Source organism: Aspergillus aculeatinus (assembly GCF_003184765.1).
Source record: "Aspergillus aculeatinus CBS 121060 unplaced genomic scaffold BO66scaffold_7, whole genome shotgun sequence".
NCBI classification, from domain to species: Eukaryota; Fungi; Ascomycota; class Eurotiomycetes; order Eurotiales; family Aspergillaceae; genus Aspergillus; species Aspergillus aculeatinus.
In genome coordinates this window covers 192,897-205,723 of record NW_020291476.1, presented here as the reverse complement: position 1 = coordinate 205,723, position 12,827 = coordinate 192,897, and the positions used below count along the sequence as shown (strand labels likewise).

General features: G+C 52.7%; 4 protein-coding genes across 4 annotated transcripts; 3 read left to right on the top strand and 1 right to left on the bottom strand.

The window, feature by feature from the left end:
* The first annotated feature begins 3,757 nt into the window (after positions 1 to 3,757).
* Positions 3,758 to 6,095, top strand: nimT (putative tyrosine protein phosphatase MIH1). The gene is made up of 4 exons (XM_025642684.1): positions 3,758 to 4,178; positions 4,255 to 4,322; positions 4,394 to 4,610; positions 4,680 to 6,095. The coding sequence occupies exons 1-4, from the start codon at positions 3,925 to 3,927 to the stop codon at positions 5,809 to 5,811; spliced, it is 1,671 nt and encodes a 556-aa protein (XP_025507210.1). The 5' UTR covers positions 3,758 to 3,924; the 3' UTR covers positions 5,812 to 6,095.
* A 743-nt stretch (positions 6,096 to 6,838) lies between these two features.
* Positions 6,839 to 8,177, top strand: sld5 (putative GINS DNA replication complex subunit Sld5). Its single transcript, XM_025644468.1, has 2 exons — positions 6,839 to 7,159; positions 7,273 to 8,177. The coding sequence occupies exons 1-2, from the start codon at positions 6,983 to 6,985 to the stop codon at positions 7,912 to 7,914; spliced, it is 819 nt and encodes a 272-aa protein (XP_025507209.1). The 5' UTR covers positions 6,839 to 6,982; the 3' UTR covers positions 7,915 to 8,177.
* A 36-nt stretch (positions 8,178 to 8,213) lies between these two features.
* On the bottom strand, positions 8,214 to 11,416 carry BO66DRAFT_342604 (cullin family protein). Its single transcript, XM_025644467.1, has 4 exons — positions 11,244 to 11,416; positions 10,664 to 11,050; positions 8,723 to 10,596; positions 8,214 to 8,660 (listed from the first exon to the last, which is right to left on the bottom strand). The coding sequence occupies exons 1-4, from the start codon at positions 11,283 to 11,285 to the stop codon at positions 8,489 to 8,491; spliced, it is 2,475 nt and encodes an 824-aa protein (XP_025507208.1). The 5' UTR covers positions 11,286 to 11,416; the 3' UTR covers positions 8,214 to 8,488.
* Positions 11,417 to 11,745: 329 nt separating this feature from the next.
* Positions 11,746 to 12,808, top strand: BO66DRAFT_388966 (DNL-type zinc finger protein). The gene has a single exon (XM_025646687.1). The coding sequence runs from the start codon at positions 11,825 to 11,827 to the stop codon at positions 12,560 to 12,562; it is 738 nt and encodes a 245-aa protein (XP_025507207.1). The 5' UTR covers positions 11,746 to 11,824; the 3' UTR covers positions 12,563 to 12,808.
* Positions 12,809 to 12,827: the final 19 nt, after the last annotated feature.

Sequence of the window (12,827 nt, the reverse complement as noted above, 5' to 3'; positions counted from 1 at the left end):
TATTGACTCCGGGAGAAGTAGACCCAGAAGAGCGGAGACCATGGGACAGAAGGTCTCTCACTCTGCCGAAACAACCGTGAAGATGGCGGATTTCCAGACTCTCATGGTTGTGACCCGTCCGGCCGAGGAAGAAATAGACTTGTCGGTGACGTCGTCAGAACCTCGGGTACGATGGGCAAGCTTGCGGCATCAGCTTGGGGGAAATTGGCTAACCCCACACCAGGCAAGCGTGCTAGAGCTGGGCTGTCAGACCAGCTCAAGTTCGTTCAGCTGAGATGGGGCCTGACCCGGCTCGGGGATTCTTGCCCATTATCTGCGATAATGATAAGATTTGTAAGATCAACTGGAGAAATCGAGCCGACGATAGATTAAACCACTGATTCTGGGAATCCGAGAGCAGCGCATGCTCGCAGCCGAAGGGAAAAGACCACCCTTGGCCATGATCGGCGGGAATGTCGAGAGTTGAGACAAATAAGGGTTTGGGCGCGTGTCTGGTGAACGGTCCGCCATGCGAACAGTGCGCGGGCGAGCACGGTATTTCTAGACAACTTTTCGTCCGACCACTGGGCACTCAGCCATCGTCATCGCTTGGAAAAATTTTGTTAGCCCAATAGCTTGATCAAAGCGTCGAACGACTGTGCACCAGGAACCGGGCAAAGGTACCGTAGATGGTTGAGTCGTAGGGTAGATCAAGCGGTTCGCCCAATACATAGACAGTACTGTACATACCTCGCTTGAAGGGCGGCTTCCCATTATCGAATGACCGAGATAACGGGGATAATCGGCAGATGGTAATGAGCCTGGAAGATGGACAGGGTAGACAGGAATTTTGCCAAAGTAAATCTACAATGCCGATCGGTACAAGGTTGCTGTCTCACTCAAGGAGAGAAATGATGGTAAATAGAAGCTACCAGCTAACTTACCAGCTATTCTTCAGGTTCAGCCATCGAAGAATTAAGCGCCTGGTATGTTCGGCCGATGTTCTTCCTGAGGCAGGAACTTCCGAATGGGGAATAGAACCCGTTCCTCTGGCTTCCCAACCGGACGACAGTAATGAGCTAACGAAGAGTAGCAAGTTAGCAACCACGTAGTAGTCCGGCTAAGTAGGTATGCAGGATCGACAGCAATCTGGAGAAGAAGAAGATTCCCCAAGGCTTCATTCGCCCTTTGCCCTGTTCCACCGGCAGGAATGAATGGAATTGTTCGAAACTTGAACTTGGATTGTAGAGCCAAGAAGAGGGAAAGGGAGAGGAAGAGACAGAGAGAGAGAGTCAAGAGAAAAAAAAAACGGTCGACACCTTACGTATGAATGACAGCGTTCTCGGTTTTCCACAGCTTCCAATCGAAGGCACTCGTTCCTGAGAAGATACCGGCCGGACAAGCTCTTTTTTCCGACCGAGTGGACCCCGGTGGAGAATTTTATTAGATTCGATCTTCTCTTTTGGGGTTCATGAGAATGATGTATATAGGAATTAAAAAAGAAAATCCATAAAAAATTCGAACGGCACACACGGGAACAAAATTTATTGATCCAATGCAAAAATTATCCTCAGGCCACATGTCGTCTTACTGGTGGGTTCGTCAACGAGAAAGCCCTCTGCCCCCTCATCTAAATCGAGTTTCGAGACTAGTTAAGGGATAAGAACTCCGTAGACTAACTGTATCGTCGAGGTATCTGGGTCCTGAAAAACCTTAGTAGTGGATAGAGATAGATATAGAGCCTCCTTCAAAGTGATAGACTGACATGGCCTATGCTAGGAGAATGAAGCGAGCAAGCGACACCACCGAATCGAGCTAAAAGTAGAATAGAACCCTCCTCCATACCAGTGCGACGACAGGATGACCGATGATCCCCGAAAGAGGCAGCTGGTCACTGGTCCGGTCGGATTGAAGACCGCAGGTTCTAGGTTCTAGTGCCGTGCTGTGCTGATAGCGCTGCTGGTGCTGCTGGTGCTGCTGGTACTACTGGGGCAAATGTCAAACATGGACAACGGTTTCTACAGCAATTGTAGTGCGACTGTTACACAGATGAAACCTGTCAGAAAAAAAATTGAGAATACCACCGGGGCGACCCAGTGTGGTGTTAGTAATGGAAAGCAAAGAAGGCGGAAAGAAAAAGGAAAGAAAAGTCCACCAAAGTCCACAAGAGGGGACAGATGGAGACACCTCAATTCTGTATGGTCTTTGGAGGTGTGGTCTCCGACATGGGCCCTCTTGTCCTCTTCCTCTCTGGACGACTGTTCGGTGATGAGACAGGCACGATCCATGCATCGGCCAGCGAAATAGGGAGTGTAAGGACGCTGATAGGCGGGGGGTTGCTGAGCAGCGGCTAGCGTTTATAATGGCGGCAAGGGAGTCCCGGCAACGAGGATGAGTATGAATAAGTACTACTCAAGTACTGTACGGGTACCTACCGAACTCTCTTACTTACTATACATACATCTGTACTGTACGAGTACATAACCTAATTCCCCAGCAACTGTACGTACCGGTAGGCAAAATCCAGATCCAGATGGAGAAATTTTCTGCTCATCAGAAAATTCGAAAGGGGAAAAGAAAATGTCAAATGCAAAAATTAAAATATTGCAGAAATGATTATTGGATGGATCTTCTTTTTTGCCCCGAACTGGTACCTACAGGTGTCAGGTCAGTAGTATGAAGTCAATTGCTATAAGTTAAGGCACAGGGAATTACCTACCCCCCCCACAGCAGGGCAACTTGGAAGGACTAGAAAACTAGTTTCATGAAAGAAGGGGAAGAATCGAAAGGATGGAAGCATAGATTGGAAGAAAGGGAAGAAAGGGTCTAAGGAACTACTCGTTGTCGAACCAAGGCCTGAGGCCTTATGCGGTCATTCATTCATTCATTCATTATTCAATCATGGATTGGTCTTCGACCCCCAAACCGGTTCGACCATTTACTAGGTAGCCTTAGTGACCTACCTACCTAGGTCAGTTACTAGGTCAGTTACCTAGATTAGTGACTAGTACTAAACCTGCCTTACTATGTAACTGCTATACTAGGTACCAGTACTACCAGTTACTTACTGTAACTACTCCTCCGTAGTCGTTTCTGACACAACCAAAAGCCCCAAACCAAAACCCAGCCCAGCCCAGCCCAGGAAGCACTAAACCCATCGTCGCTTAAGCTCTTTCTCGAGTATCTGGAGATCCCTCCCCACTTTTGCGTTGCCATTGCAACAAGGGCATCCCTTCAGCTTCACTTTCTCCATTGTCTTTTTTCTTCTTCTCTTCTTCTTCTCCTTCTCTTCCTTCTCGACCCCAGACAGCTCTGTTTCTTCTTCATAAGAGCCTCTGCCCTTCCGTTGCATTGCATTCTCATGCTTCAGGTCCGATCCCGTCTTCAGCCCTCGTCCCTTCGGTAACCTTTCCCTCCCAGTGCATTAGCGTACCATATCTATGCTGCCAATCCCCCCCCTCCCTCTTCATTCACCACCCACCTCCTCCCTGGTACTGGCTGAGATCTCTCGACTATTGCTGACTTGATCCTGTCGTATCTTTAGCCCTTCCTCCCGTCCGGCCTACTTCCTGTTTCAACCTATATCCTATCTCAAAGCACCTTGATCTAGTTCCCGTCAGCCAGCCATGTCGCTCTAAACGCTTGTCCCCCGTCTGCGAGAGAGGTCTGGGTACAGGCTGCTTAGCTGAAACAACATACAAAAGCCGGTACCACGATTTCCGAGGTTGGATCTCCCACTTTGACAGTTGGGAAACGAAGGAGCAAAAAGAGGAGCTCGGTGGTGGTCAATCTAGATCGGCTCCCATTGTCCCCGCATCTGCCGTGCATTGCATACAAGGGGGAGAGACACTCGCCGCGTTCTGACGACTAGTGATCGACTTGGGCCCAATCCGTGCGTGTGAATGATCGGCAAGGAAGAACTACAAGGAACCTGGGCCGGCTACAATGGAACACTCGTCCCCGTTGGCTGCAATGCAGCCGCCGTCTGTGATGTTCGGCCATTGCTTTCGTCCCGATGCCTCGACAGCCTATGCGTCCTTCAGTCCCATGGCTGGATTGGCACATAGCACCTTCAATTTTAAGGAACTGTCCATGAAGAAGGCCCATGGGGACTACTTCAATGTGAAACCTGTGCGGGGCTCATCACCAACTGCGAGTCTTGCGGCCGACCTCTCTCAGAATTTTCATATTGATCAAAGGTTTGTCGCATGTCGTTGGCCTTTGTTAGGCCATGTGTGTGTGTTCATGGACAAAGGGTTCGCTGACCAAAAATAGTCCGCAATTGGCGACGCCCCGGCGGTCTTTGTTCTCCTCCAGCCTGCTGGGAAAAGCCAATCGGTGTGGTAAGTGATACTCACTCCATGTGTTAAAAATGTGCTATCAGCTCACAATTCTTTTTTTCTCGATTCGATAGAGTCAATGACCACACCACCGCTTCCCTCCTCGCCAGCTCCCATGATGGACGCTATGGAAATGTCTCCCTTGCCGCACAAGCCAGCATTCGGGCTGGTCAACGAAGTCGAGCTGGAATCGCCCTCTCTAGATTCTTCGATGGATACACCTATGATCTCGGCCGCCCCGAGCCCGTTGGAAGAGTCACCGCTGGTGAACTCGAAAGACGGTCTACAAGAGTAAGAGAGGCAGCCCAAGACTGGAGTCATTGCAGGTCTGCGTGGATCTAATCACATGGTTATCTGTAGGAGAAAGCGTCCAACATTTCTACGGCCGAGTTTAGCACGGAGCAAAGCACAGAGTTTCCAACTAGGAATGAACAAGCCGGCCCCAGAGAGTCAAGCCCCGCCGTTCAAGTTTCAGAGCCGGGGAAACAGGACGTCGCTTAGCGCATCTGCATCGTTGGAGGATATGTTTTGCGAGTCACCCCAAAGAGAACGTCCGTCGTTGAAGAACCACTCGACCGGCAATCTGTTGAGCAGCTCTCGTCTCAAACCACCATTTGGCAGTAGCAACAGCCACGTGCGGGGAAATGGATCCCCGTCCGCGGCGTCAGTCCGCAAGAATTCACACCCCACGATGCGCCCACGCAAGCAGTGTAGACGTTCGTTGAGCATGTTTGAGCATCCCGAGGATGTAGTCGTCGAAAAAGAGGCAACTTTAGTTACAAATGCACCACTCCCGTCGATCATCGACATTGAAGGATCCCCCAGCCTGCAGCTTCCTCACGTCTTTTCGGAGGACCAGGCAGATACATTGCCTCGTATCGACAAAAACATCCTGGTGGAGCTCTTGGATGGGAAATACAACGATCGTTTTGACAACGTGATGATTATTGACTGCCGCTTTGAATATGAGTACGAGGGAGGCCATATCAATGGCGCTGTCAACTACAACGACAAGGACCACCTGGCCGCCGAGCTCTTCACCGCACCCAAGCCGCGGACGGCCTTGATCCTCCACTGCGAATACTCGGCCCATCGCGCCCCGATCATGGCCAAGTACATTCGTCACCAGGATCGCGCTTTCAACGCGGACCACTACCCGCAACTCACCTACCCCGATCTGTATGTCCTGGACGGTGGTTACAGTTCCTTCTTCTCCAAGCACCGCTCGCTGTGCTACCCGCAGAACTATGTCGAGATGTCTGCCAAGGAGCACGAATTCGCTTGCGAGCGAGGCCTCGGCAAGGTGAAGCAACGGTCCAAGTTGAATCGGGCTCAGACTTTCGCGTTCGGGGAGAATTCGCCTCAAATGGAAGACAGCCCGACCGGACGGTGTCGCAATGGCCCCGGGGAGCGAAACCGATTTTTGGGATCCCCGTTTGCCGAAAGCCCCGCATCCAGTCGACTCTCCGGCCGTCGGATGCTCTCTTACTAAAGTTACGAAACCTTGGTGCAGTGCACCGTGCACCACGCAATGATGTTATGACCGACTTGGAACAAGCCACGCTGCGACCACCTGATGGCCTTTCTTTTGCACCTGGCTCTTTCCATCTGCCCTTCGGCGTTTCCTAAAAATGGCCAGTGCAGGTCAATTGGCTGAACGTGTGCATTTGCGAGTTTTGGCGCAAAAGGGTTTGCATCCTTGGGCTTTGGAGGGAGACGCATTGGACCTTGGGAAAGGCAGCGTCTCACCTGACCAGCCCGTTCCGCTCATTTTGATTCTCGGTTTCTTTCCTATTTCCTTGGGATGATGTGGTGAAGAAAGAATTGGATTCGGCACTTTTGATGACACCCCAAGCTTCGACCTTTCTTACTCGGTTCGTTGTCATACCTACAGTGATGATTTCACCCTCGAACACGACACAGAATACCTCCCAATCACGACTTATTTGAACCGACATCCCTCTCACCGATCACTCCCTTCGGACCTTTTCCTATGTTTGTTTTGAACGAGGCACCCTCAGGATGAATCTTACCTGCATCCGAGGGACTTCCCTCCACCGATGATACCTCGCCGTCCGGCAATTTCCTTTTCGAAGACTTTTTTCCTATTTTCCTTTACCGTCTTTAATCATCCTCCCGGTTCCCTGTACAATCCCGAGGGAGTGTCACACTGCTCGCCGTACGAAGTATATATCGATGTACGGCTCGTCTTGCCAGACGATAATTTTTGTTGTGCGCGGCGGCCTCGTCGACACGGCGCTGACTTGGTTTGGATGAAGCATTCGGAGTCAGACTAATAAGTGATTGACGGAGGCTGCCAGTGCAGCTGTACATAGATGAAGCGTTGGTCGGCTATTGGCCCGGCCATTAATGGAGGGGGGAGGTGAAGATTAGAGACAGATTTCCTTTGTTGGAATGAAGAAACGAATTACTTCTACATGGTTTTTGAGTCGTACGGAGTAGATAGAGTAGAGAGAGTAGATCCCTGAGTACTAGGGTGGAACTCAAGCCTGAGGCATCCACAAGCGGGGCGGTGATCTCTTTGACTCGGAGATTCCGCCTCCGCTCCGCTCCTCTCTTTCTTCTGCTCCTGCCCATAACTAGTCACGACTCAACCATTTGACACCAACTACCCTCAGCGGGGAGTCAATGCACCGACCGCCATGGATATCGACGACATCCTCGCCTCCGTGGACCGCCACGACCCGACCACCCCGGAGTCCACGGCGCTGGACCACCAATTGCTGACGCGGTTCTGGGTGGCCGAGCGCGGCGTCTCGGAGCTGCTTCCCTGGCCGGGGCCCTTGATGGACCGCATGATGGACCGCGTTCGACGACAGGTATTTATTCTGCCTTCACATAATCCCTTATTCCCCCCACCTTCCCCTTCCCCACCAGACTCAGCCTTGTATCCAGTATACAACCCCATCTAACGACAAATCCCAAATTCCAGATCGAAACAATCGAAGACCTAGCCGCAACCTCCGCCGACCCCCTCCCCAGCACCAGCACCACCAGCACCACCACAACCAACACCACAATAAACCTCACCCTCTCGATCCTCCAAACCGACCTCTCCCGCACCCAATACACCCTCCGCAGCCTCCTCCGACAGCGCCTCTCCAAACTCACAAAACACAGCATGCACTACCTCCTCCGCATCTCGCCGCCTACCACCACCCAACAAACCCAATCCCAAACGGCAGAGCACGACCTCCGCCCCGAGGACTCCATCCCCACCGTGGGCCAAGACGCCCCGCACCCGCCTCTCTCGGCCCCCGAGGTGAGGTTCCTGGTCGCGCATCAGCACCTCCTGGCCAAGCACTACGGGGACGCGTTCCTGGGGTCGTTTCCGCCGCAGCTGCGCCGGTTGGATGATAATGCCGGCGGGACGAGTATGGTGCAGGGGCCGGAGGTGCGGGAGGTGGTGTTTGTGCGGTGTTTGGTGGAGGAGGTGCGGGTGGTGGTGCCGCCGGGGGATGGGGTCGAGGAGGAGGTGGTGGGCGGCACGGCGATGCGGATGGGGGATGTTTGGGCGGTCAGGTGGGAGGGGGTCAGGGATGCGTGGCGCAGGGGCGAGGTGGAGGTTCTTTAGTCTTGGGTTCTGAGGTTGGGGTTGTGAGATGGGGCCAAGGAGGAGGCCAGGATGAGCTTCTTTGTATGTTATGTTGGACTGTTGGCAAGGTTCGGGCTCGGGACATGGTTGTATACCAATGTGCATGGTTGCATGGTTGCATGGTGCATGGTGGCGTTGTGAGCTTCTTTTCGTTGATTGTTGTTATGTTTCCCGATGATACCTACTGCATACATGCTTCTACAGTTACTGCATACGACAGTGTATACTGCACTGCACAAGTGACAGACTTCATTTCATATGTCTGACCATTCTTGGACCGAACAATTCCTAAGGCTCAGGCTCAGGCTCAGGCTCAGGCTCAATCCCAACACGCCTACAACCTGCAAACTAAACCCAGAAAATGCATTAAACAAAAGCAGAACCCCCTGCCGGTGGAAATGCAACAAGACAGAAAAAAGTCTATATGGTTCGCCTTTGCGCCCTCAACGCTAAGCTCAAGACCCATTTCGTTCCCTGCTCTCAATTCGCTTCGATGGCGATAAATGAAACCCACAAGAAGAAAAAAAAAACCAACTTTCAAAGATCATTCCAATCATGCGACGTATCCGTACGTGGGAGGATCTTCCTCAACACGCTCCAAATACTCGCGGTCAATCAAGCTCTCGATGCGCTTCTTGATCATGTTGACATCGGGCACAAACCGCGCAGACAGCTGACTCAGGACTTCCGTCATGAGTTTGGAATGGGTCAAGGATTTGCGTTGCCTGGCCCAGAAGATTAGCACCACCTTAATGGTATAATGGCTTGAGATGCAGTGCAAACTTACTTCATGATCCGCACAATAGCGGCCTCGATGCTGGCGCCACGCTCTTCGCTCATCTTCTTCTCCGTCTCCTTCCGCTGATCCTGACTCTCGACCTTGTTGGCACTGCCGCTCACGACGCCGATGCGGACCTTCAAGAATGGGCTCTGGAAGTCGTTGTTGAAGAAGAACTTGTCCGTGGGTTTGACATCTCTGCTCATCGGCTCTTTGCGCAGGACCCGGGTCTTCTGCGCCACCGCAAGTGCTTGCAGGTTGCGAATGAGGTCATGGTCGGTAATCCGCGTGCGCTCTTTGATATCGGTGTAGGTCAAGAATTCGCCCGTGGGCACATCGTTAAACAAAAGCAAGATGACCATGGCGTATGTGGAAACGTTGAGCTCGTGTCTTTGAATCTTGCCGTTCGATCGCGGGAACTCTAGACGGATGTCCGCAGTGCCCATGGTGGGTTGCCATGAGAGCTTGCGCCCGCTGTGTTTGCCCAAGTAATACTGCTCGAAGCTCTGTTTGACGCTCTCTACTTCCTTCGGGTAAATGCAGCCCAGTTGCACGTTATCACGGGTGGCACTGGCCATGATCTCCATGGGCCACATAGTGCTAGTGAGGACGTTGATGTCCAGGTCGATGCGCTTCGTGTTGGGGTCACCAGTCTTCTTGGCGTGCTCTTTGTAGCTGGCCGTCAGATCCTCCGAGATCGTCATGTCCTTGAACATCGCTTCCAAGCGCTGTGTGAACTGATTGCCAACCTCCAATTTCATCTTCGAGATCATCTGCCGCTCCGCGTCCATGCTTACCGAGCGCTTCATGAGCAGACGACGAGAAAGATGTTTCTTGTAGTACGCCTCGAACATGTCTTTGTCTTTGACATAGCGAAGCAGCGTGATGCCGTTGTCCAGCAACGAGTCAACCTCTGTTTCTGTTTTCCCCTTGATGCCCTTCTTCAGATTCTCATCGAAGAACAGAGACAGGTACTCCGAGCTGCGCGATTCCGAGTTGATGAATTCCGAGAAACTGGTAGTAATCGCACTCTGCATGACATGGTCCGATTGGAACGAGTCCTCCCAGATGTTATCGAACTTCTTCTTCAAACCCAGAATGTCGTCCACCCATTTGATAGCCGCAGCCGTCTGCTGGTTGACCGGTTTCTCCTTCTCGGCCGGCTTCTTTGCTTTTTCGCCCTTGTCTGCCGGTTTCTTAGGCTCTGCCGGTGTTTGTGCCAATTCGACTGCCCCAGCGTTGATCTCCTTGCCCATTTCCACGATGCGCTTCTGGACCGCCGTTGTGAGAGGGGTCTTCTTCGGATCGACTCGTGCGCTCAGCACATAGATACTCCGCAAGCTATCCAGGCGATCATTGTCGAGCATCTGCCGGACCCCCGTGCCTTCCAGATTGACCACCTCCGCGATATTATTCTCGATCAGTTCTCGATCCAGAACCTCCTTGATCTTCGGCGCGGTGGATGATGCGAGGGTGTACATGCACCGCTCCGTCTCTTCGGCGAGGCGGTCTGTGGCAACCTTACAGAATGTCGCGGCATCGCCCGTCTCCAGCAAGCGTCGTCCTTCCGCCTGGTAAAACCTTTTGCTTGCGTCCAGGAACGCCGGCTCGAATAAGGTCAGGTAGAGCTTCGACGACTCCTCCTCGGTGATTGTCTCGTATAGTCCTTCCAGCATGGTGACGCAATGGCTGATCAATGGGCGATCGATGATCTGCCCGGACCGTTCGAGCTGGATCATAAAAAGAATGGTCGACTCGAGCACATCCACTACCGTCGTCTTGGCATCCGATCGGATCGGCGACCGTAATACATGGTCTCGGAATAGTGCCATGGCTGCCGCGTAAATCGACGGCTTGCGGTGGTCGGTCGACATGACTCGATCCTAGAGCCCAGAAAGGTCAGCTACCAATAGTCAAGCCTTCCGTCCGATCTCGATGTTTGGAACATACCATATACATGAGCACGTCCGTGATCATACCCATGCACAGCTGATGGTCTTCGAAGGCCTCCCTCATGGCAGCCAGAAACCTCTCCCCGGCCTCCCGACGCTCATTGGCCTGATCTTGCACCTCCGCAAGCTCTTTCGCGAGCAGCAGGCTGGACGAGATTGCCGCCGTCACCCGGGTCTTGACCTCATCGTCGAGCCAGTCTTGTTCCAATTTCTTGATTCGTTCGTAGAGGTCCTCCCCGCGCATCATCAGGACGATATTATAGGAGTTGCGATACAGTTGCTCGAAAGAGAGGTTGGAGGCATCTTTGGTGTGGATCTTCTTCAACGAGGTCGAGAGATCGGCCCAATTCGTCTCAAAATCGTCGCCTTTATTCGCTGTGAGGCCCTATATTTCTTCCAGTCAGCGAAGATGTCGGGTGGGTATGGCTGGAGGTCAACGGTTGTGGCCGCGGAGTCGGTCGTTGATCGCCACCTACTACTGACCACTTGTTCCGCGCGAGGGATTACTCTTGACTTGAGATAATAGACGACAGAGATAGAAGAGGAACACAATATTAACCAAAAACATGTAAACTCACCCTTCGCGGAGCGCGAATCCGCTGTCGTGCTCTCATGGCCATCTCAATTTGACTGACGTTGTATACTCGGGCGTTGGCATGCGCGGGGCAAAGCTCCGGCGTGGATAAGATTTGGATAAGATTCCGAGAGAAGATAGAGTGAGTGCCTTAGGGAACGGAGAAAAGTAGCTAGCGAGAGTGGCGAGAGGGGATCATCCAGATGCCCAAGTTAGCGCTGGAGAAGAACAAGGGTATAGTCAAAGCAAGTTAACACATCAAGGTGATTTGCGAGCAAATCAAGCTCGAGGAAATGAGATATGAGAATGGATAGATAGTAACTTATTGTACAGTAAAGTAAGTCAAGTCAAGTCAAGTAAAGTAAAGTAAAGTGACGAGCAGGGGAAACCGAGACCCGCCGAGGGGCCTGGAAGAACTTATCTCCGATGTAAACTCCGCGGCGCGGAAACTCCGTCATTCTCCCGCTTTCTACAACCTTTGGAGGTATTCACTCCAATCTCTTATTTTTTTCTTTCTTCGATTGTCCTTCACTGAATCTACACCACCTCCCTCTCTCAATACCTTCCAACGCCAAACAGACAACAATGCGCTCAATCCAATCCCTCTCCCACGGCCTCCGCGCCCTCACCCAGCGCTCCCTCCCCCGCGCAGCAACCATCTCCAACGCCAGCGCCAGCGCCGGCGCCACTTTTCTCACACCCGCATCCTCATTTTCATCCATATCAGCATCAGCGTCATCGCGCACATTCACCCACCTCGCCCCTTCCTCCCCGCTCGCAACCACAAGAACCACAACTAAAACCACCGCACTCCTCTCCGCGCGCCACAACTCCACCACCACCACCACCACCAGCCAACCAGATCCCACCGCCACCACCGAGGAGAGCAACACCAGCACCAACGAAAGCAACACCAACACCCTCACCGACCGCCACGGCGACGCCGCCACCGACGCGGCGCACGCGGAGCAGAACCGCCTCCGCCGCGAGCAGGAGCCCGCCTACCAGATCACCTTCACCTGCAAGCCGTGCGGCGGGCGGTCGTCGCACCGCATGTCCAAGCACGGCTACCACCGCGGCACCGTGCTGATCCAGTGCCCCACCTGCAGCAACCGGCACGTCATCGCCGACCACCTGAACATCTTCTTCGACGAGAAGAGCACCCTCGAGGATATCCTGGCGCGCCAGGGGGACAAGCTGATGCGCGGGTACACCAATGGGGACATGGAGTTCTGGGAGAATGGGGAGGGGAAGGAGGCGGAGGCTGCGGATGGAAAGAACAAGGGTGGGGAGGCTGGGCAGGCGCAGAGTCGGATTGCTTGATTTTTTTTCCCGGGCTGAGGTTGTGCTGTATGATCAAGTGAAGGGGGAAAAGAAAAAGTGGGGGGTTGTGAAATTCTGCTGGAGGTATTCCGCAAAGCGTGGAGCGTGGTGCTAGAGGCGTTTTGGATCCTTGTCTGTCATGGACGTGTTTGGGTTGGGCTACTTGCTTCTGTGGATAGAATTTTGGGGAGGTTCAGGTGCAATGACACTCTGCTCTACATACTTACTTAGGGCTGGACTCTGAAAATGATGGAAGTGAACAAAA

Bases quoted from the DNA above. Each gene is read 5' to 3' on its own strand.
- nimT (XM_025642684.1), top strand. From the start codon at position 3,925: ATGGAACACTCGTCCCCGTTGGCTGCAATGCAGCCGCCGTCTGTGATG. The intron at 4,179-4,254 runs GTTTGTCGCATG...GACCAAAAATAG, and splicing joins AATTTTCATATTGATCAAAG to TCCGCAATTGGCGACGCCCC. The intron at 4,323-4,393 runs GTAAGTGATACT...TCGATTCGATAG, and splicing joins GGGAAAAGCCAATCGGTGTG to AGTCAATGACCACACCACCG.
- sld5 (XM_025644468.1), top strand. From the start codon at position 6,983: ATGGATATCGACGACATCCTCGCCTCCGTGGACCGCCACGACCCGACC. The intron at 7,160-7,272 runs GTATTTATTCTG...CCCAAATTCCAG, and splicing joins TGGACCGCGTTCGACGACAG to ATCGAAACAATCGAAGACCT.
- BO66DRAFT_342604 (XM_025644467.1), bottom strand. From the start codon at position 11,285: ATGGCCATGAGAGCACGACAGCGGATTCGCGCTCCGCGAAGG. The intron at 11,051-11,243 runs GTGAGTTTACAT...GAAGAAATATAG, and splicing joins GGATTCGCGCTCCGCGAAGG to GGCCTCACAGCGAATAAAGG. The intron at 10,597-10,663 runs GTATGTTCCAAA...TCTGGGCTCTAG, and splicing joins CGGACGTGCTCATGTATATG to GATCGAGTCATGTCGACCGA.
- BO66DRAFT_388966 (XM_025646687.1), top strand. From the start codon at position 11,825: ATGCGCTCAATCCAATCCCTCTCCCACGGCCTCCGCGCCCTCACCCAG.